This window comes from Camelus bactrianus, chromosome 27 (assembly GCF_048773025.1).
Source record: "Camelus bactrianus isolate YW-2024 breed Bactrian camel chromosome 27, ASM4877302v1, whole genome shotgun sequence".
NCBI classification, from domain to species: domain Eukaryota; kingdom Metazoa; phylum Chordata; class Mammalia; order Artiodactyla; family Camelidae; genus Camelus; species Camelus bactrianus.
This window is the reverse complement of record NC_133565.1, coordinates 16,307,647-16,330,774: the sequence shown is the minus strand read 5'-3', so window position 1 is coordinate 16,330,774 and position 23,128 is coordinate 16,307,647. Positions and strand designations below refer to the sequence as shown.

The 23,128-nt window shown below is 41.0% G+C and overlaps 1 protein-coding gene across 10 annotated transcripts in view; it reads left to right on the top strand.

The window, feature by feature from the left end:
• MEF2A (myocyte enhancer factor 2A) overlaps window positions 1-20,722 on the top strand; it is a 124,030-nt gene extending 103,308 nt beyond the window's left edge. For 6 of the 10 annotated variants that reach the window (XM_010962905.3, XM_010962906.3, XM_010962901.3 and 3 more), the window contains 4 exons: window positions 7,283-7,306; window positions 10,928-11,054; window positions 14,666-14,792; window positions 16,581-20,722. In XM_010962905.3, the coding sequence (XP_010961207.2) occupies window positions 7,283-7,306; window positions 10,928-11,054; window positions 14,666-14,792; window positions 16,581-16,983 (681 nt within the window). In that variant the 3' untranslated portion in view covers window positions 16,984-20,722. The remainder of the gene's footprint in view (window positions 1-7,282; window positions 7,307-10,927; window positions 11,055-14,665; window positions 14,793-16,580) is intronic. The other 4 variants (XM_074354076.1, XM_045522603.2, XM_010962903.3 and 1 more) reach the window with 1 other exon arrangement.
• Window positions 20,723-23,128: the final 2,406 nt, after the last annotated feature.

The window sequence follows — 23,128 nt, the reverse complement described above, 5'->3', positions numbered from 1 at the left end:
ATCTATAAACAACACTACAAAAAAAAGGTGGGGTGAGGGACTACTACAAACAACTCTGTTCTGATAGACTTGATAGTTTTGATGATATGGGCAAATTCTTTTAAAGATACAAACTGCCAAAGAATTACCAGACTCGGTGAAGAAGAGATAGTTAATCTGAATAGTGAATATCTATAAAGAAATTTAATAACCTAGTTTAAAACCTTCCAAAAGAGAAAACTCCAGACCCAGATAGTTTAACAGGCAAAGTCTACCATTTAAGAAGAAATGATATCTATTCTACATAATTTCTTTCAGAAAAATAGACAAGGAGGGAACTCCTCTCAACTCATTTTATTAGGCTGGCATTACTGTAATATAAACCAGAATAAGACATTATAAGAAAAGAAAACTATAAGTCAATATCCCTCATGAATGCTAGACATAAAATCCTCAGCAAATATGTTTATTAGTAGATAAATTCATCTATAATATATCAAGACCAAGTGGGTTTCATTTCAGGAATACAAAGCTTTATTCTGAATTTGAAAATTCATCAGTTTTGAAATTCACCCTGTTAACAGAATTCAGTATTTATTCATGATAAAAATAACTTTCATCAAACTAGAAGAAGAAAGGAACCCTTTTAACCTAATAAAGAGCCTTTGCAGAAATTCTACAACTAACATACTTAATAAGAGGGAAACATCCAGTCTTTTACCAAAATAATGATGGGGCTACAAGGTCAATGTACAAAAGTCAGCTGTATTCTTACAACAGCAGTGAACAATTGGAATATGCAATAAAAAGTGCCATTTAAATAGTACCCCCCAGAAAAGAAAAAAATACCTACAAATCTAACAAAAATGTGTATGATTTTCATGCTAAAATGTCATACATTGTTGAAAGAAATCAAAGACCCAAATGAATAGAGATGTATCATATTAATGGATTTGCAGACTCACTATTGTCAAGATGTCACTTCTTCCAAAGTTGGTTGATAGATTGAATATGGCCTCAGTTTAAATCTCAACAAAGATTTTTTTGTAGACATTAGCAGCTAATTCTAAAATAGGTTGGAAAGACAAAGGAACTACAATGGCCAAAACAATTTTGAAAGAGAACAAACTAGAAAGACTAACACTACCTGGTTTCAAGACCTGCTGTAAAGCTACAGTAATGGAGAATGCGTGGTATTGGCAGAAAATCGGCACATAGATCAAAGGACAAAACAGAGCCTGGAAAGTAGACCTGCACAAATACATTGATTTGGTTTTTCACAAAGATAGCAAAGCAGTTCAAAGAAGTGAGGATAGTCAGTGCAGCTAATGGTGTTGCAGCAGTTCAGCGTCCATGTGCAAAAAACAGAACCTTGATATCATACTTTTAACAAAAATTAACTCAAAATGTATAATAACTCCAAATGAACACAAAACCCTGAAAATTCCAAAAGAAAACATTGGAGAAGTACAGCACTAAAAGCATGATCCACAAAGAGACAGTGGTTGTATTAGTGTTTATCAAAACTTAAGTTTTACTCTCTGAAAGGCCCTGTTCAGAGAATAAAGAGACAACCTACAGACTGGGAGAAAATATTTGCAAAAGCACCTGTCCAACAAAAGGCTTGTATCCAAAAGAATACAACTGCACACCTGTTAGAATGGCTAAAATTTGAAAAACAAAAACTAAAAACTAAAAATGTCAAGTTCTGGTGAGGATGCAGAGCAACAATAATTGTCATATATACCTGCTTGGAATGCAGAATGGTACAGCCGCTTTGGAAAAGTTGGGCAACTTCTAATAAAGTTAAATGTATACTTGTCATACAGCTCAACAATCCTGTTTGTAGAGTGTTAACCCAAGTGAATATAAAACCATACTTATACAGAAAAACTGTATTTTTCATAATCACCCAAAGCTGAAAACAACCCAGATGTCCATCCAGCAGATGAACAGATGCACACACTGGTACATCCATATAAAGGAATATTGCTCAGCAATGAAAAGGGGTAAGCTGTTTATACACAACAATATAGATTAATCTTAAATGAAGTTTGCTAATTGAAAGAAACAAGATCCAAAAGACTACAGAGTATATGATTATGTTTATATTTCATTTTGGAAAATGCAGAACAGATTCATTGTTTCCAGGGGTAGGGGCAGGAGTTAACTACAAAGGGGTAGTTTAAGGGAATTTTTGAGGGTATGGAACTATTTTGTGATACTGTGTTACTGGATACATGAATCTATGCTTTTGTTAAAACCTATAAAATGTACGAGGAACATTTTTTTTTTTTTTACTGTATGCAGTTTAAAAAAATGAACCAAGATCCCAGGGGAACCCAGGGTGGAATACAGACCATGACACATGACTCTAAGTGTATTATAGATGAGTGACATGATGATTCTGAAGGGGATGAGGAAGAAAGGAGCTGGTCTAAATAACATGGAAACTTTTGACTGGATACTGTAAGAATAGAGATAAAAAAATGTATGAAATCACTCAAGATGGTAAATTTGTTACACAGACCCTTGAACAAGTGAATATGATACATTGTGGATAAAGAAAGCCACGTTTCTTGTTGCTGGAGACAAAAGTTACAAATAAGCAACGTGGGTGGGTTGGGGAAGGCTAGAATGAACCCTGTTTTTTTCTGGAGATATTTGGAGGTTTCAGTATGAACTTATTTTTTTAAACATATGTGCAGATATAGATGTGCATACACATGAATTAGTATACATCTTATATTCCCTAGCTCTGTCTGCTGAGAAGTTCTTAAAACAATGACACTGGTAACTGAACTTACCTAGGACTCAGATCTTAGTTTCTAAACACTGTTCTCCAATAAAAGGACTCAGGATTCTTTGGAGAAGTGATTTGAGTGTAGACCTGGGGTAAGGAAGACACATGACGAGCCAGAGGTACTAGGGGATAAGGAAGTGCATGTCAAAAGTCATGAGAATTGAGCATCTTTTCATGTGCCTGTTTGCCATCTGGATGTCGTCTTTGGAGAAATGTCTGTTTAGGTCTTCTGCCCATTTTTTGATTGGGTTGCTTTTTTTGATATTAAGCTGTATGAGCTGTTTGTATATTTTGGAAATTAATCCCTCATCAGTCACATCATTTGCAAATATTTTCTCCCATTCTGTAGGTTGTCTTGTATTTTGCTGCTAGTATCCTTAGCTGTGCAAAAGCTTTTAAGTTTAATTAGGTCCCATTTGTTTATTCTTGTTTTCTTTTTCCTATTACTCTAGAAGCTGGTTTGACATAAATTTATGTCAGAGTGTTCTGCCTATGTTTTCCTCTAGGAATTTTACAGTATCCAGTCTTATATTTAGATCTTTAATCTATTTTTAGTCCCCTATTTTTGTATATGGTGTTAGAGAAGGTTCTAATTTCATTCTTCTACATGTAGCTGTGCAGTTTTCCCAGCACCGCTTATTAAAGAGACCTTCTTCTCCACTGTATATTCTTGCCTCCTTTGTTGTAGATTATTTGACCATAAGTGCATGGGTTTATTTCTGGACTTTCTATCCTGTTCCATTGATCTGTTTGTCTGGTTTTGTGCCAGTACCATACTGTTTTGATTACTGTAGTATGGTCTGAAGTCAGGGAGCTTGATTCCCCCAGCTCAGTTCTTCTTTCTCAAGATTGTTTTGGCTATTCAGGGTCTTTTCTGTTTCCATACAAATTTTAACATTTTTTTGTTACAGTTCTGTGAAAAATCTCATTGGTAATTTGATAGGGATTGAATTGAATCTGTATATTGCCTTGGGTAATATGGGCATTTTAACAATATTGATTCTTCCAGTCCAGGAACACAGTATCTATCTTTCCATCTGTTTGTGTCGTCTTCAGCTTCTTTCATCAGTGTCTTACAGTTTTCAGAGTACAGGTCCTTTGCTTCCTTAGGTAGGTTTATTCCTAGGTATTTTATTCTTTTTGATATTATGGTAAATGGGATGGTTTCCTTAATTTCTTTTTCTGATATTTTGTTGTTAGTGTGTAGAAATGCAAATGATTTCTGTCTATTAATTTTGTATTCTGCAACTTTACTGAATTCATTGATGATCTCTAGTAGTTTTCTGGTAGCATATTCAGGATTTTCTATGTATAGGATCATGTCATCTGCAGTGACAGTTTTACTTCTTTTCTAATTTGGACTCTTTTTATTTCTTTTTCTTCTCTGATTGCTGTGGCTAGGACTTCCAGTGGCTCTGTTGAGTGAAAGTGGCAAGAGTGGGCATCCTTGTCTTGTTCCTGATCTTAGAGGAAATGCTTTCAGCTTTTCATCATTGAATATGATGTTAGCTATGGGCTTGTCATATATGGCCTAATTTCACTAGTTATGAGAGAAATGTAAACCAAAACTACAATGAGGTATCACCTCACATCAGTCAGAATGGCCATCCTTCAAGTCTACAAATAATAAATGCTGGAGAGGGTATGGAGTAAAGGGAATCGTCCTACACGTTCACTGGTGTGAATGTAAATTGGTGCAGCCACTGTGGATGTTCCTTAAAAAACTAAAAATAGACTTACCATATGATCCAGCAATCTCACTCTTGGGCATATATCATATATCATGTTATAGTTATAATTCAAAAAGACACCTGTACCTCAGTGTTCACAGCAGCACTGTTAACCTAAATGTCCATTGACAGATGACTGGATAAAGATGTAGTATATGTATACAATGGAATATTACTCAGTCATAAAGAAAGAATGAAATAAATGACATTTGCAAAAACATGGATGGACCCAGAGATAATCATATTAAGTGAAGTAAGTCAGAGAAAGACCAATATCATATGATATCACTTATATGTGGAATCTAAAAAAAAAGAATGATACAAATTCTATTTACAAACCAAAAAGAGACCCATGGACATAGAAAACAAACTGTGGTTACCAGGGGGAAAGGGAGGATAGGGATAAATTAGGAGTTTGGGATTAATAGATATACATTATTATATATATATAGATAAACAACAAGGACCTACTGTATAGCACAGAAAACCATATTCAGTTTCTTGTAATGAGCCATAATGGAAAAGAAACCAAAAATATGTAGATGTATAACTGAATTTCTTTGCTCTACACCTGAAACTAACATTGTAATTGACTACACTTCAATAAAAAAATAAGAATAAAGAAAAAGTCACAGGAACCAGCCTTACAGAAGAGTCCCCAGTGACCAAAACTGGAATAATTTAAGCAACTGAATAAATAACAACGTTATTGGATTATAAGCCAAAGAATAAAAAATACTGAGACTGTTACTAAGAAAATGATTGAATAAATAAAGGGAAGAAGGGACAACTCTTCCTGAGAGAAGGAAGAATGAGAGAAATAGCAAATCACCATTATAAGATCCCAGTACAGACCTTGCAGGAAAGGCCAATGGATGGATGCTAAAATTAGTGAAAATTTAAGGAGAAACAGGATATTTGATAAGCCTCAGGATGTCTCTTCCCAAATAATCATTGATTACCGAAGGGAAAATAGTGATTTTACAGTGGAGAATCCTGGAAGACACTACCTTAACCAGAAGATCAAGGTTAACATCACTGGTAATGGGATGACATGTATCTTCTGATAGGATGTGCTAAGAGGGTCCCATCACCTCTGTTCTGTTCTTACAAAAATCCATGCTGTCTGTCTTAAGTATGAGAAAATATCGGGCAGACCCAAACTGAAGGATGATCTACAAGATACCCGACCAGTACTCTTCCAGAGTTGTCAGTGTCATGAGGAACAAGGAGAGAGACTGAGGGAACTGGGGCAGATCTATGGAGCCTGAGGAGATGTGACAACTAAAGGCATGTGAGATGCAGGGTCGGATCCTGGACCAGAAGATGGACATTCGTAAGACTGAGGAAACCCAAGTAAATCTGTGCTTTAGTTACTCCTCCACCACTTTCGTTGTTTGACAACTGTGTCATGTGTCTTCAGGGTGTTGACAGCGGGGGGTCTGGGTGAGAAGTGTGATGGTGTGCTCTCTGTGCAAGTCCTCTCTTCTAAGTCCAAAATTATTTCAGTATTCAGAGTTAAAAATACATAATACACATTTATATAACAAAGATATGTAACCCCCCAAAAAGGAGCTGAGAAACAGTGGCATTTAAGACAGTGATTTGGTTCACCTTCCAGAAACTGGATGTGGAATACCTGCCACTGTCTTTCAGAAATAAAAACTGCAGAAAGCTTCATTTAAGGTACAGGAAGATGTTTATAAGAATCCCTAATAAACTGCAAAATTTAAGGACAAACTACAGGTAGACATTAAGCAACTTGTCAATTATCTGGGTCTTTTTTTTAGAGATTATGAAGCATCTCCATAGAATTCTTAAAATTTGCCACATAAACTATTTACACCCTTATCCCTGTAGGTTAAAGTGAAAACTGTACACACACACACACCCCCATAGTATTTTCATGTGTGTGTTGCAGATGGAGATGTGTAAAGATACCTATAACGAAACGGTTGAAGAGCATTTTGCCCACATTTGAAATAGCAGTTGTAGGCCAAGCAGTTACTTTGCAGAGTAAATAATGAAACCTCCCTCCTGTTTTACACCACGGTCTGTAGATAAACCTGCTTTTAGCTTGGGGCTTCATGTACAGTGATTTATCTGTGACATCTTTCACGGATTGACAAAGAAGCTTGACTTATTCAAGTAAAATAAGAAAAACTAGTAGATTATTCCCAGCATATTAACATTTTCTAGATGTGTAGGGAAAAAGGAGCAGATGTTTCATTCATCTCTTTCCTGTGTATGATTTATCAATTCCATTTCTCCCCTAGTCTCATTTTCTTCATATATATGGTTTTCCCCATTGAAATTATTCAAAAACTGTATTTACAAATGATAAACAAATAAATTTGTATTATATAAAACTGTTATACTCAGTAACAAATATTTGAGTTCTTGTTGTTTCTTAACACTGTGCTCACTACTGTGAGAAACAAGAAAACAGTCACTTCTGCCCACACGGAGCACAGAATCTAGCATGGCTTTGTGTAGGTGAGGCCAGCATCAGAACAGACCAAGCTGGGGAAGAGGTGTCTTTAAATCCTGGCTGTAGAGAATTTAATAGAACCTTTCCAATCTTTTGAAGTCAGCTAAAGGTACAGAGACGATAAATAATTTGTATTCATACTCATTGCATATATAATCATCTCTTTAGACTTCCAAACAACTGCTAGTGTCCAGATAACATGTTTTCTAAAGAAATATTTTATTTTCAAGTACCAACAGCCTTAGTAACTCTCTTATCCCTCTTATGTGCTGAGTGCAGTCGGAGGAAGAGGAATTGGAGTTGGTGAGTGTGGGTTCTGCTTGAAGGGAATTGTAAAAGGTGTAGAAAGTACTAATTCTCTTCAGTGTTTCTATCTAACTAATGTTCCCTTTGTGACACAGATTTTTTTTCTTGTATTAAATACTGTCCAAACACTTTGAATAGTTAAACCAACCTATTGTACTGCAAAGTCTGGTTTTTCTATTTATAAATGTATATCTTGACCCATTTTATTTGTTGGAGGGAACATTGGGATAGAGCCTTTAAAAACAATAGCTGTGTATGCTCACCAGGCAGTTGTTAAAGAATTTTTTTTTAAGGAAAGATATAAAATACCTTATATAGTTCCCCAAATTATTAATGTATTTTTAGAAAATGACTTCACTCTCAGTTCCTCAGATTGTAACACACTGTCTTGTGTTGTTTCTCTTTCTTTCAAAAAGATTACATCATTTTTGGTGAGGTCACCTTTCTCACAGAGTTATTATTTCATCCTGTATGAGATGATCTGAACCACAAGGGGTTTCCCTGTTTATTAAAACAAATGTCTTTAACTGAACATATACAAACTCCTTTTCTAGCAGAAGATATTCTCTTCTTAAAAGTAGCTATTACCTCTTTTTCTATAACAAATGATTTCTATTGGCTTTTCTTCTAGAAAATAAATTTGACTAAAAATAACTTTCAGTTAGTTTATTTCTTTGGGAACTAAAACCCAAACTTACAGAACTGATTTTATGAATTCAGAGTAGCTGCTAATTAGGTAACTTTAAGGGGAATAAAAACTTGAAAATGTTTAGTTTTTAGCACGGACAAGGGCTCAGACTGCATGGAAGCATGGGGGAAAGGCGTCTGCTGGTTTTGTGTACACTGTGTCATCACAGATGCATGCATGCTGGTGTGTTTTACACAGTTTGTTTCTTTTCAAATAAGGTTGCCTGTGCTCTTTCCTTAAAATGAGAGATTGTTCTTTTAACTGCGTGATCGCTCTCACAGTTTTAGATGTGGTTTCATATTGGTTAACTGAAATAGCCCAGTCAGCTGTTACTGTGATGGGGTATATCAGATTTTGACTGTCTTTTGGGGAAATACTTTACTTGATACAGTAATGATTAGCAAGCAGAAGTTTATAATTCAAGGTAAAATAATTCATCTTATATTAAATCTCATATACCCTTAAGAAGTCATCACGACTGCTTACTTGTGAATTGTCTGGCAATATGTTGCCCTCTAGTGGTTCTGGAAATCACTTACTCTTACGTAAACTCAGTGCCATTGAGATTAGGAGCTTTGGTGGGTAGAACCACTGTGTTGTAGCCTCACTGATAGGCACGCGCGTGCGCGCACGCACACACACCCCATCTTGAGGTCATGCCAGGAGACTGCCATGGAGATGAAGCTGTGGTGTGAGCAGAGCCAGGCCAAACCATGTCACTTTGTTCTTCACCGAGCGTTTGATTCTTGAGTCCCAGGGACCAAATCTGTGAGAACAGATGAAGTCCAAAGTAGATCTCTGTCTCAGAGATTCATACAAATTTTTAACTTGATGCTGAGATGAAAATGTATTCCTAGTTGTCATGTGTTGACTTTCCACATGCCTGAAAGTATACCCTCAATCACAGAATCTCCAAGATAAATTTCTAAGTATTTGAAGACTATAAAACCTAGAAATAGTAAAAATAAATATTTGTAATTGAGAAACAAATACATAACCAAAGCTGTAAACAGTTATTCATACTCTCTAACACTTCATTCACTCTAAAATTTGATCAGTTTAAAATGCAGAGCTTTGTCTCTGAACCAGACTACAATCAGAAACACAATCTGTTAGACTTCAGAAAGTTGTTGAAATTGGCTTGAACTCTAAAACGTAATCATGGATGGCTCTGACCCAAAGTAAGGACAGGTGCCCAAGAGCCTGCCCTAAAGGCGCTTTCAGAGCCAGGCTGCAGAGATTCCTTTAGCAGCCTTGCAATTCTAAAACAGCTTTACTTCATGACAGCTCCAGGGAAACAGCTGTGAATCAGAAGGGATAAATAGACTTAGCCTTTAAAAACAAAAACAAAAACAGTTTTATGTAGAAATCTTGGGCCATAGGGTTTCTTGGGACAATAAGGAGACTATCTTCTGTTTGTGTGGTATTTCTGTTACCAAAGCATCTCCCAGCTGTCACCTCACTAGATTCTCAGGGAAGTTCTACAAGGCAGACAGCACGATGAGGAGGTTTGGTGTGGTGAGATGGTTCTCCCAGTGCTTAGGAAGTAGTGAATCTGGTGGGCGGGGGGCGAGAAACGAGGCAGTATAATGAATGCTGAGTGGTCTTTCCAACATCCTCTAACTTAAATTTGGATAGAAAATACAAACTAAAAAGAAGTAAACTGAGATCTGGATCCTTTTCAGATGATCTGTATCCTTCATCTGATTACCCTTTGAATGGTGATAGAGGAAACGGAATCATGTTCTGACTCTCCTCAAGGACACTGAGTTATGTACTTCTGTTGCTCTGGCTTAGCCCCCCAAGCGACAGTTATCAGGCCGTAACTTCTTCACTTAGAAAAAGTTATGCTTTGGCCTTCTTGTGTTCCAGCCACATGGAACTTGGTGTCCATTCTGTTCCTCTGATCCTCGGTTTTAGAAAGTGTTCTCTTAAGGCAGGATGGTGAGAACTGCTCTCATGCCCTGCACATGGAGAATGGTGACTGTCTTAAACTGACTTGCTCGTCTGGTGGTTGATTTCTTCCCTCTCCACTGTAGGTAGGATACCATGTAGATGCAGTCAGTCGGCAGGCGTTTAATACTGCTCCATGCATAGCCCTATCAAGGTACTTTATTCGAAAGTTCTCTATTCAAAGCCTCCCCTCTCATAAGAGTCTGGAGACTGTGAAGGGTTACAGATCTTAATCAGCTGTTAAAAAACAGGTCAGCTGGTGGACGATGTTGATAACGGGGGAGGCTGTGCACGCATCGGGGCAGGAGTACATGGGAAATCTCTGTACCTTCCCCTCAATGTGGCTGTGAGCCTAAAACTGCTCTTTAAAAAATCTTAATAAAATATATATCAAAATACATACAAACATACAAGTACATATTATACATATATGTGTGTGTCAGCTGCATGATCACAGGGAGGGAGATATGAATGCAAGCTGCACTTCAGTAAGCTGTGATTTAAAACCATGTTAACATGTAAATGCTGTAGATGGAAGTGGCCGTGATCCCTGTGCTCTCAGGGTCTCATGCCTTGCTGTCCTTGGGCACTGGAAACCCACACGTGTTTTACTGAGGGTAGTCTGGCAGTCTTTGTGGTGGCAGCAAGTTCTCGTTTATGCTAACACATGAGTGTTATTACCCCTAGTGGGAGTTTCTACTTCTAAGGATGTATCTTAGACATCAGTAAACTCTTATGAAAAAGACTCTAGGCAAAAATGAATAATTAATGTTAAAATATGTCCCTTAAAATGAAGTATTTAGTTATTCCCTTTAGTATTTTTCAGGTTTTCACATCATCATTGCTTCATGACGTAATGACATTCACATCATAAAACTGTGAAAAATGTCACTTTTAAATTGAATGTTATTTTTAAAATGTGAAGTCTGCACATAAATGCTCGCAGGATAACACTTTGACTTTCTCCTCTCTCACAGAACACCCAGAGGATAAGCAGTTCTCAAGCTGCCCAGCCCCTCGCCACCCCAGTGGTGTCTGTGACGACCCCGAGCCTGCCTCCACAGGGCCTGGTCTACTCGGCCATGCCCACCGCCTACAACACCGGTGAGCCTGCCCTGCTGCCTCTCGTGGGTTTTCTTTCTGTTTTGTGCTCAACACGTGCTTTTCTGATTTTTTTAAAGTATATTTATTGAAATAAATTATCTTCAGCTTCTTAGCTTCACATTGGAACACATAATAGCCTTGAAAAAATTACAAAATACATATTGTAGAAAGATTTGCCAGTGTGAACTTTTACATACCCCTGACAAAGAAACAAGTAGCTGTTATCAAAAGTATAGCCTGGGGCAAACCAAGCAGGGCACTAGCCTGTTGCTCAGTGTTTTCTATGTAGTTCTCATGACACAGTATCTCGCCCTTCCAGGCTTTTGAAATAAGATGTCTTGCTCTTTGTGCTGTGTTAACCTACTTGTGGGGAGTGTGAATCCCTTTGGACTCAGGAATTGAGGAGGCAGCAGGTCGTGTTCTCCCGTGTGACTGCCCTGTCGGCTTCTGTGGATCGTGTGTGAGGGGCAGGACCAGGAGCCTGCTTGTTTCTCCTCAGAGCCAGGCACTCCTCACCCTGAGAGCAGTTTTCATGTTTTCTCTTTCATGTTTATTTAGACATTTCATCCCCCGATACCCTAATTGGGGGTATAGTAGGCAAGCTGAAGAGTGCTACAGTGGTTGGAAGGGTGCTGTAAGCCACGTGGGCTTGTGGAGAACCCGGTCTGTGCAGGTTTGGTTTAGAGTTGTCATTCTCAGAGGCGACAGAAGACATGTGGTTTCACTTACTCACCAGCTGAGCCACACACCTGAGGCTTCAAAAGAAGAAGGAAAGAGAGAAATAGTTAAAATTATCTTGCCAGCTGTTCAGACTGCAGTGCAGGGAATTTATTCTTTTGTGACTCTTACAAGCAGTCTGTGATAAAGATAATCTGGTTTTAGACTTTAGGGTAAATGCTGTAGCACAGTGCTTTCAGACTCCTCTGGAGCTCCCTGAGAGGTGCGGAGCCGTCAGTAAGTTTGATTGCTGCTTTAATTTCAAGTCGTTCTCTTAAAGCAGAAACAACTTTTAAAAGTTTTGTTGGAAAAGAAAGCCTTGTAGGAAATGTTTACTACCTTTTCCAACAATCAATATGAAGAAAAATCCAAATCTATCAACTAAATCTAGAATAAAGCCAGAGATTATGCATTCATAGAAGCTCTGTTTCATTGTCCTAGTCACCGGCTATATGAGCAGTGCTGTTCTGGGGACATACCTTTTCTCCCAAGTTTATCCTAGAAGAGGATTCTGGACATACCTAAGTTGGTAACTGTGGACAGGAAGCCCTGAGTTGTTGAGGTTAGAGAAGGTGGGGAAAGGGGGAAATCTGTGAGCTGGAGTGGTCAGGGGGTACTGGCTGAGAAGATGGGGCTTGAGCTGGGGATCAGTGTTAGATTACCGTTTACTGTCATTTCATGACAGCTTTTTCAGTCTGGTACTTAGAGTTCCACTGTACTTGTTTTTAGAAGTGCCATTGGATTAGAAAGAATTTGTTTCGTAAAAGTGCAGAAGGAATTACCAAAACATAAAAATGGAGTCAGATTCTCTTGAAACTGCCCATCGCTCAGCCTCAGTCTCATTCCTTCTTTAACTGCTTAGAACACCTTTTCTGTTTAATGTTACACCTTATCTTTAACGTATTTATCTATTTGCCTTTTTAAAACATGTCCATGTTTTATCTTTCATTAGGATATAGCTACCTTCCTGTACAAATTTAGAGTCAAACACAAACCAGTCAGTCAGTAAAGGGATGAATAAATGAGCAGCATTTCAAAAGTACAGTAGTTCTGTGTGGAGGAATCATCGCTAAGATCACTCCCAGCTTCTCTGAGACTTATTCATGGATCCATTCAACACATACTTGTTAAACACATGCTGTGTGGCAGTCCCTGTGCCAGGCACTGGAAATACAGGAGTGCATGGTTAACAGTGAAATGTAGGGTCTGTCAGGGGAGAAAGACACAAGACAAATAGCTCTAGGAATAATTTATTACTGTCATGTTAAGGGCTACATTTAAGCTTCCACCTGAAGGAACACACATGACCCAGCCAGGCAGAGTAGGGATTGCCCCAGGAAGAGGGAGTACTGTGTACAGTAGGAGCATGGTTAGAGGGACAGGGACGGTTACAGAGGTGAAACTCTAGAGTAAGTAGGGAGGCACTGGCCTTGTTGAGGATTTTAGACATGACCTTGAGAACATTGGGAAGCTGTAGAAAGATTTTAAGCAGAGTGGTGTCATGACCATATTTGTTTTGTTAAGATCACTTTGGCTGCAGTGTGCATAGGGACAAAATTGAGTGCAAAGATACCACACAAGAGCCTACTGTGATGGTCCCAGTAATGAGTGCTGAGGGCTTGAACTAGGGTGGTGGCAGAAGAGATGGTGAACCTTGGGCAGGCTTGAGAGACAGTGGGTAGAATTGACCAGACATGGTGGTTGATGCTGGAAGAAAGGGCAGTGTCAAGGGTAACATCCACAGGTTTCTGGCAAGAACAGTTGGGTGAAAGTTGGTGCCATTCACTAAAGCAGGTTTTGGAGGAAAAGGTGAGTCCCACTGGAGTCATGTCACATTTGAGATGTTTGGAGAGACATCCACATAGACACACCAAGTAGGTCTTTGGAAGGACGTAGAGGTCAAGAGAGAGTTGCGGGCTGGAGGGGTCACTGTGGAAGGCATCGATCGGTGTGGTGGGCTCCCCTGCCTCAGCTTCCGTGGGGACAGCGGAGGCAGTCTTAGAGAACACTGAATGGGAAAGAGTACAGAGTCAGGACAGTCTCCCTGAGCACCAGTTCTTCTCTTTCAACTCAGTTTCTTTTTTTAAAAAGCTAATTCACTTGGATGACTAGTTCCTCTTGAGACATGAAAAAGAAGTTAAAAGTAGAAGAGTTTTTGCCACCTTTCTTTAGAACTAAATAGAAAAGACAAGTGTTAATGATGAACTGAAATAACTCTACGTGTGAATGATAACTGATGTCCCAAGTCCTGGTCAGAGTGATTATGACTCAAGCATTCATGTAAAATGAGCTATATTATACTCTTGTGACAGTTTTTTCGTGAACTTGAAATCATTTGGTATGCATTCTGGGATCTTTGACAGTTCCTGTGGTTTGAACAAATGCAATTAGAATTGTGTAATGGTGCACACACTGTCCGTGTCACTAAGGTTGGTCCCCCTGAGAAGGCGGTGCTGTGTCCCTCCTATTCCCCCTGTACTTCAGGAGTGTCAGACCTGCTGGATGCAGGTAGGGTGGGCTGGCCTGTTTCTCTTTGTTCAGTAGGTTAGCAGTGGGCATATTTATTTAAAATAACGATTGTAGAGGGACATCCATTTTATTATTTCTATTTACAAGTCTGGAAAAAGTGTCTCAACTTTTTGTGAAATAATAAACTATTATGAACACTTAGTATAAAACTGAAACATTTTATTGAAATAGACAACTGAATATAGCTAGGTCCTGTTAACCTCCCAAAAGATAAATTTGGTGGGGGGGTGGTTAAGCATGTTGTTTTACATCATGGTGTACCTGGCTTCTCTGAACCTAAGAAAACTTTTGAAGCAACTATTTGAAAAAACAGTTTTGCATGGTCCTTTTGTTACACACCTGAGCAATATCTCCTTCTTCTTTAGATTATTCGCTGACTAGTGCAGACCTGTCAGCCCTGCAGGGCTTCAACTCCCCAGGAATGCTGTCACTGGGGCAGGTGTCAGCCTGGCAGCAGCACCATTTAGGACAAGCAGCCCTCAGCTCTCTGGTGTGAGTAACTAAAATTTTCTCCAAATCTCTACTCCTAGTCCGTGCACTCTCTTTCTTTCAGTCTTTTGCCCTGTTGACTTTCATATGAATATCCCACAGTGATTCTTTTTCAGATAGCACAAGTGTTTGGAAAAAATGTTTTCTTCACCTGGCTCTAGATAGCCTGGATACTGAGCACACCAGGTAGGCCTTCCTTGATGGGCTTCAGGGAGCACGGCAAGGCTTCTGTTGCGTGGGCATTCTAAGACAGACACTCAGCCAGTGTCTGAGGGGTTGCCAAGGCACAGGGATCACCCAAGTGCACCCCCTCTGCCCACTGGCCAGTGGTTAAGCTGCCTGCCTACCACCCTTCTTTTTCTGCTTAGAATATCATCAGTAGACAAAACAAGAAAATGAGCTGTCCTTTGCTTTCTTCCTGAGTCGTAGGGGAGGAATGTTAGGGGTTGGGTATCTTATGTATGAATCAGGCTACGTGGGACTCATGTGGTCTTCCCAGGCCACTGCACACACTGTACCTCACCAAGAAGGGCTCACAATAGAGAATGTTTGTTCTGGGCGGTGTGTGGGGATACAACTGAAAAGGGTGTACAGTGGTGCCCAGCTGAGACGAGACGTCACTAGCAGGAAGGGGAAGGAACAGTGCCTTTGTAGAACCAGGATGGTAGGCACGTGCAGCAGGTGGAGGAGAGAGTCCCAGAAGCGGGGACAGCATAGCCGGCCCAGCTGGCCTCCATGAGGGCCGGCTGCCTCACCCCTGCTCAGGACGCCAGGGACATGTGTCCTCCTGGCCTCCTCCCTTAAGAGTCCCCAGAGAGACCCCCTGCATTCTGAAGTAACTCCGCAGTGCACCCTGCTGTCAGTAGTCTTCTTGGGGATTATGTCATGGAAAAAGGTACAGGTACCTAAGGGAAATTTCTTTGCCTACACAGGTATTTGGCCCTCGGGCCTGTGCAGAGCATCCTAAATGGACACACAGAACAGCCCTGCAAAAGCAAGTGGAAATGGCTTGGTGCTCAGACTGGGGAAAGAGCCTGTATGCACCCTCCTGTGTACTGCCCTGAGCAAGTCGGTCTTCCTGAGACTCTTTCCTCATCTGAGCAGGTTACTTCAGTCAGTAACTTTCTGGCATTACTCTCAATCAGAGTATTACAGAATTTTAATTTGAGAATTGAGTAACATTTTATTTTCTAATAATCTCAAATAATGTCAGTGTCAGTAAGTATGCACCTGTGCAAACAGCCACCCCTTGACTCTGATTCATACTAACAGACAAATTGTTTAAGTGTTTTACCTTTGGATTATTTTCTATAATACTGCGATTTAGAGTAATACCAGAAACGTTACTGACTACTTAGTCTTTGTGAGACCTCTCCGTGTCTGGAGAATAGGGTGACTGCCTGCCTTCTTAGAGCTGCTGTGAGAATAGGTGAGATGTTGTGCCCATCACGGGGCCCCAGCAAAGAAACGAGGCAGGAGGGCAGGCACAGCTCAGGCTGCCATGTTGTTCCCCCTCCGTTTTGGTCCGTGCACAGCGTTCGTCACTGGCACCATTTTGGTATCTTCAGCTACAAAAGTATGAAGGTTGTGGGCAGTAGAACCAGACATTAAAAGTCTCAACTGTATTGTTTTTTTCCCCTGTTGGGGAGATGTGATTTCTTTCTGTGCGAGGCGCTGCAGGAAACACCAAAACCAGTCTTGGGGAATTCTGACAGTATTCAGTCGGGTAATAATAGTTCATTTATGCAGATGTACTCTCAAACTCTCTAACATCTTTTTTTTTTCCTTCAGTGCTGGAGGGCAGTTATCTCAGGGTTCGAATTTATCCATTAATACCAACCAAAACATCAACATTAAGTCAGAACCAATTTCACCTCCCCGGGATCGAATGACCCCGTCAGGCTTCCAGCAGCAGCAGCAGCAGCAGCAGCCGCCGCCGCCGCCCCAGCCACCCCAGCCTCCCCAGCCGCCCCAGCCGCAGCCCCAGGCCCAGCCCCAGCCGCAGCCCCGGCAGGAGGTGGGCCGCTCCCCTGTGGACAGTCTGAGCAGCTCGAGCAGCTCCTATGATGGCAGTGACCGGGAGGATCCACGGGGAGACTTCCACTCCCCGATTGTGCTTGGCCGACCCCCAAACACTGAGGACAGAGAAAGCCCTTCCGTAAAGCGGATGAGGATGGACGCATGGGTGACCTAAGGCTTCCAGGCTGGTGTTTCACTTTGTGTTACTGCAGTGAACTGCCCTACATATCTAAATTGGTAAATAAGGACATGCGTTAAGTATATTTATATGTACATACATACATATATATCCCTTTACATATATATGTATGTGGGTGTGAGTGTGTGTATGTGTGGGTGTGTGTTGCATACACAGAATCAGGCACTTACCTGCAAATTCCGTGTAGATCTGCAGATGTGCGCCCCATGGCAAACAGAGTACCCAGTAGGCAGAGTCTAGTCTGGCACTTCCTTGGACTACTTGTTTCATAAGATAACCAGTTTTTGCAGAGAACTGTGTACCCATATATATAATTCTCCCACACTAGCTTGCAGAAACCTAGAGGGCCCCCTACTTGTTTTATTTAACTGTGCGGTGACTGTAGTTACTTAAGAAAAATGCTTTGTAGAACAGAGCAGTAGAAAAGCAGGAACCAAGAAAGCAATACTGTACATAAAATGTCATTTATATTAATTACCCAACCTGGCATGGGTCTCTATTGCAAAGAGGTGCATGGGAAAGGGCTGTTGATATTAAAAACAAAAAAACACACACAAAAAAGAAAATAAAAAAGCCCCACACATAACTGTTTTGCACGTGCAAAAATGTATTGGGTCAAAGAAATGATCTTTAGCTAATAAAAAAGAGAGAGACTAGAAAACACGCATGAGATATTCAGAAAATACTAGCCTAGAAATAGAGAACATTAACAAGAAGTTAATATATTAAGTTATAATTGGAAGATGTCAGAAGTTTCTTTTTACATTCATATCTTAAAAATTAAAGAAACTGATTTTAGCTCATGTATATTTTATATGAAAGAAAACACCCTTATGAATTGATGACTATATATAAAATTATATTCACTACTTTTGAACACATTCTGCTATGAATTATTTATATAAGCCAAAGCTATATGTTGTAACTTTTTTTTTTTTTTAGAGAATAGCTTTATCTTGTTTTAACTTTTTAGTTTTATTTTAAGAGGGGAAAAAAACAAAAATACCTTGCAAGCAGAACCTTGGAAAAAAAAAGCCATGAACACTTATTATTCTATATGTAAATTAAAAGTTGAGCCAAACTCTTTGTGTACATAGCATCTTAAATATATTATCACCTTTGATGTAAGTACCTATGTATTGTATGGTCACCAGATGAAAAAGTATATTTTTGTGGATTGCCGCCAATTTGGGGGGAAAAGGCGAGATCCTTATTATTAAGTAGAGTATTCACTGTTTAATATTTACTATTTTGTTAAATATACTGTACTTTGGATTTTAATTATTAGCCCAGTCTTTTCAGAGGATTGTATAAAGGGGTTTCTCCCCTCACTGGTGGTGAATGTGTGATGTTACAGTGTAATCTTTGTGCTGTATGGGTTGAGCATCATTATATATTTTATATGTGTATATAAATAGCAAAGTGGCAAAAAAAATTGGTGTTAAGTTCATCTGCATAAATGTAAAATGTGTTGTAACAGATTTTATAAGGCACTATTTAAAACTTGCCTTTTGTGAGGAAAAAATATAGTAGAAAAGCTGGCCTAATTTAATTAATATTAGAGACAATGGCGAAATAGTAGATGAGCACAAAGGTTTTATAAGTGGTAAATGATTAGGGAAAAATATTCTCGGGGGAAGGGATCTTTTTTCCTTAACCCTCTAAAATAGAATGATGCAGCTGGTTACAAGATCCTACAGTTCAGGGCACTCTGCGCGTTGAGGTGACACTTCGGTGTGGGAAGGATCCTCTCATGGTGCAGATCTTGGCACGACTCTTGCCATTCTAGTGAAATCATGCCACCCTCAACTTCGACGTTGACCAAGGCCTTACTCTCACGGGAAGAGGACGAAGTGGTGACAGCATGTTCAGCAGTTTCCTGGGCTTGTGCCATGAACAAAATTCAAAGGCCCGTATATCTTTCAACATAGACTTTTAAATAATCCTTTTCCTGAGAAACTCGAAATACCGGTTTAAAATTACTATTCTATATTTTAAATTTAATATTGAGCAACTACCTACAATTTTTACTTTTGTTTTTTTCCCCCTAAATTTGCGTTCCTTTTTACATTTTTCTCAGATGCTATTTGTGACAAATCATCAGCCAGACGTCCTGGCTGACACACAGGTAGTAGGCTCAGGCTAAACCTGCAGCGTTCACAGCTGCAAAACGGAATTGTTTTTAATGACTTTGAGATTTTGATAGAGGCCAAAAAAGGGAGGGTGATATGCTCTTGCCTTTCATCAGTTTAGACATTTGGCTCATTCAGAAAGGACTAGGTTTTCTTTAAAATGTACTTATGTTACTGAACTATTTACAGGCACAGTTCTTCATCAGGTGACACCTAATTGAAACAAGACAGTTTCCCAACACTGAATTTCCAAGATCGTCCTTACCACTTCGTAAACCATTTATAGCTTTGAGAGTGTTCAGTGCTTCTTTGGTTGTTATTTTTGCATGTTCATGAACTTCTGCTGTACATGGGATAGGAGTTAACACATTCACATTTACTGTCTATTTTCTTGTGTGCCTTATGAGATGGCTTTTCTGACTGTATCTCAATAGTCTTTCTTTCTATGCAGGTTTATAATCAGTACAACTACTGTTTTCTAAAATAATATTACACAAGGCTCGGAGTTTGTATTTCAATTACACTGACCAAGTAACAATGTATTCCGTTTTCAGGAACTAAGTATTTGACTGTTAACCCTTTTCCCACACACCCAGCGTGACTCAGAGCGTATGGACTTCACAGAGACACTCTCGCCCAGACCCCATGTACGAACACATACACGTCTCCTGGTGGAAACCAGCTCAAAGTGGGGAAAACACTAACCGTATTACTTTAGAACCTACTTTTCTTAACCCTTTTAGACTCACGCGTTTTGTATGACACCATCGCAAGAAAATTTTATCCCTGCAGATGAAGTATTTTATTACTAAAAGACAAAAGCAAAAAAAGCTTAGAGTAAATTGCACTGGTGAAAGCACAGTTTCCAACAGCTGTGCTTCCTTCACTCCACCTGGTACTGCGTTGAAGGTCACCATCGTCTGTCCACAGACGGTCCCAAGCAAAACTCCATCTTTTGAGCCCTAATTATGTCCATTGTGTTAAGAGACTGAAAAATCAGGGGTTTGTTCTAAAAGAACAATATATGTTTTACCATTTCCTTTTACTGTAAGGACAAGTAATAAAGCATTAACATACTTTCTGTATTAACCATCATGCGCACAAGAAATACATAGTAAATAAGGAACCAGAAAACTCCTGGCAGTGGATCATAAGAAGCTAGATAATTAGAATGTGAAAAAGATTTTACAAATGTAAAACTTTTATTTCTCTGTAGAAACTTTTCTTCACTTTGCTGTGCAAGAAGACACTGCTTTGCTATATTTAAAATGGCTTTTTTAAAAGAGATTTATGTATTTGGTAAATGTTTGTAGTCAACAGTTCACACAAGAAGCTGTACACGGTTTGATCATGTAAAACCGTTTGGCGGCACAAGCTGGACTTTGTTGCCATCCTTGAGATGAACCTTTTAAGAAAAATAAGTTAATCTCAATTTTTCCCTGAATGTGTTGTTTTTTTCTTCATTATACAATAAATATTATAGTGAACTTTTTATCAAATGGTTAAGAAAATGTTAGAGGTTGTTGTAAACTATTTGTATCCTGCACTCACTACAGTAAAGACGGACTGGCTTTTCCTGTGTACTCCAGACTCTGTCATGTTTGCCACCAGTCGTCCTTTCCCCTCCCCTCCTCTTCCCTTCCTAGGCCTTTTCTGCCTGCAGGTCCTTTTTACTGACCTGGAGACATGGTCAAGGCCGCTGTTGCAGCACCCCGCCAGCCTCCCCTGTACTGGTTCCTGAGGCGTCCCCAGCCTCGGCCAGCCTGGCTGTCGCTGTTACGTGTGTTGGTGGGGGCACATTAAACCCATTCAGGTTCTGATAAGGACTTCTTACAGGATATGCTACCAAAGTGCGGGGGGGGGGGGCTTTGTTAGAACTTAGTGTCATTGGAGTTTGTCTTTCAAGTTTAGGTGGTGAAATTGTTTTGCCCAAAATGCATACATAATACTGAGCTAAGGGCAGCAGAAGACAGATTTACTAAGAATTGAGTTTTTATTTCCAAAAGCAAAAAATTATCTTAAACTTGCAGTGGAAGGAGTTTTCTTCCTTTGACTTGTTTTCTAAGCCATCTCCTAACTAAGCAGATTCTTGCTGTCAGTTAAATTAAAAGCTAAATTTTTGTGCTGGTTTTACTTGCTGGCTACAGTGAGGCTTTTATTAGCAGGTTTTGAAAGCTGGTTGAGTCCTTTGGCTAAAAATACTCTAATCACAGCTGCAGCTACTTAGAATCAATTCATTGCAATTTCCTGGTTAGCTCCCATGGGTGCTGCCTTCCTCCAGGCTTTGTCTTGTTTTTAAGCTGATTCTGTGTCTAACTGGCACCAGCCGAGAAAATGATTTTTCAGTGAAGTCCTCTGCCAGTGAGATGGCCGCTGCCTGCTCCCCTCTGCCTGTCCGGTCACTCGCAAGGGGCCAAAATACCACCAAGTTGTAGAACTGAGACCAGCAGTATTCCTTCCATCTTGCCCCAGAGTTGGGAGGTTCCAAACAGGCACCTGAAACACTACAGGGGGGCTCCTGGGGGCTGAGTGGACATGTGCCTCGCCTGGCGTGTGACGGGGGAGCTCTGAGCCCCAGCTGTCCTGTGTGAACTGAGGACACGCTGCCCAGCAGCCCCGGCCCATGACTGCAGGTAGCTGGGGTAAATGCCTACCTCCATCTCAGTGTCCACTTCCCAGAGGACCCGCACGGACAGGGCAGTGTCCCCAGGCTGGAGAGCGTGTCCTAGGCTCTAGTCACGTCCTCGCGCACACACCGCCTGCCTGCTCTGTCTGCACCAAAGCGGCTGAACGCAGCTGGGGTGGGGGTGGCATCGCAGTTGTACTAACCAGTTTCACTGTGTAATCCCCCCACCACCCCTTTCTTCAAACTTACAATGTTTTAGCAATTCCGTGACCAAAAAAACAGTTGCACAAGAAGAGAGGGAAGACGACTTCATTTTGCCTGTATCATACCATCCTCCAAAGACAGTATTCAGCGCCAAGAAGGAATGTCCCAGTTACAAAGAATTCCTCTGAGCAGAAGCCCTGCCCTGCAGACAAGCTCCACAGCTTCCGCCACTGAAGTCCCTGGCCAGCTGCTCAGATCTGCCAGCCACATCACGGTTATTTACATTCCCTAGCTCCAGCCATCCGAGCTTCAGTCCCTCCCTGCTTCCCCCGCCCGAGCCGGGACCTGCACCAGGAGCCGTCCACGGCCTCTGTGGGCACAAGTGTAAGAGACCAGACACCCGAGTCCCTCCCTGCCTCACCGGAGCCTGAGAGCTACACTTACAGCCAACCCCAGCTTCTACAGCTCCCCGAATGCAAGACACAAGCCTAGATGCCTTCCGCTGACCACCCCCCCCACCCCCGCCCTGGCTCTGTGCTAGGGACTAGACCCTCCAGCTGCCCACCTGCATGCCGCCAGCCTGACGCAGTCACTGGCCTCCACTGCAGCACATGCAGGAACAGGAGAGTGTGTGGCCACAGGTAAATGCACTGACAGCAGTGCCCACTGCAGCTGCTTTTGGGCACAGATCAGACCCTGCCTTCCCTCGCTGGCTAGCAACAAGACAGCCACCCATTATAGTCCTCCAGCTTTGCTCCAGCATGCCAACAGCCCAACCCCCACCACCTGCCCTCACTACAGTGTGCATGCGCCGTGGGGAGAGTGAGCACAGGCACGCATACTGACATCCAGGGCACCCCCAGCTGCTTGCAGGTCTGGATCAGGCCCTGCCTTCTGTCACTGGCCAGCACCACCACACCCACCTGTAACCAGCCCCTCCAGCTGTGCACCCACATGCCCCCAGCCCGACCCCCACTCCTGGCCTGCACTGCAGTGTGCATGCCCAGGGGGAGAGAGTACAGCCCAGGAGAGAAGGCTCACACCCAGGGCCCCCAGCAGCTGTCTCCGAGTCCAGGTGAGGCCGTCTTCTGTTGCTGGCCAGCAGCACCGTGCCCGCAGGCAGTAGTCCCTGCAGCTGAGGCCCTGCACGCCCCAGCTG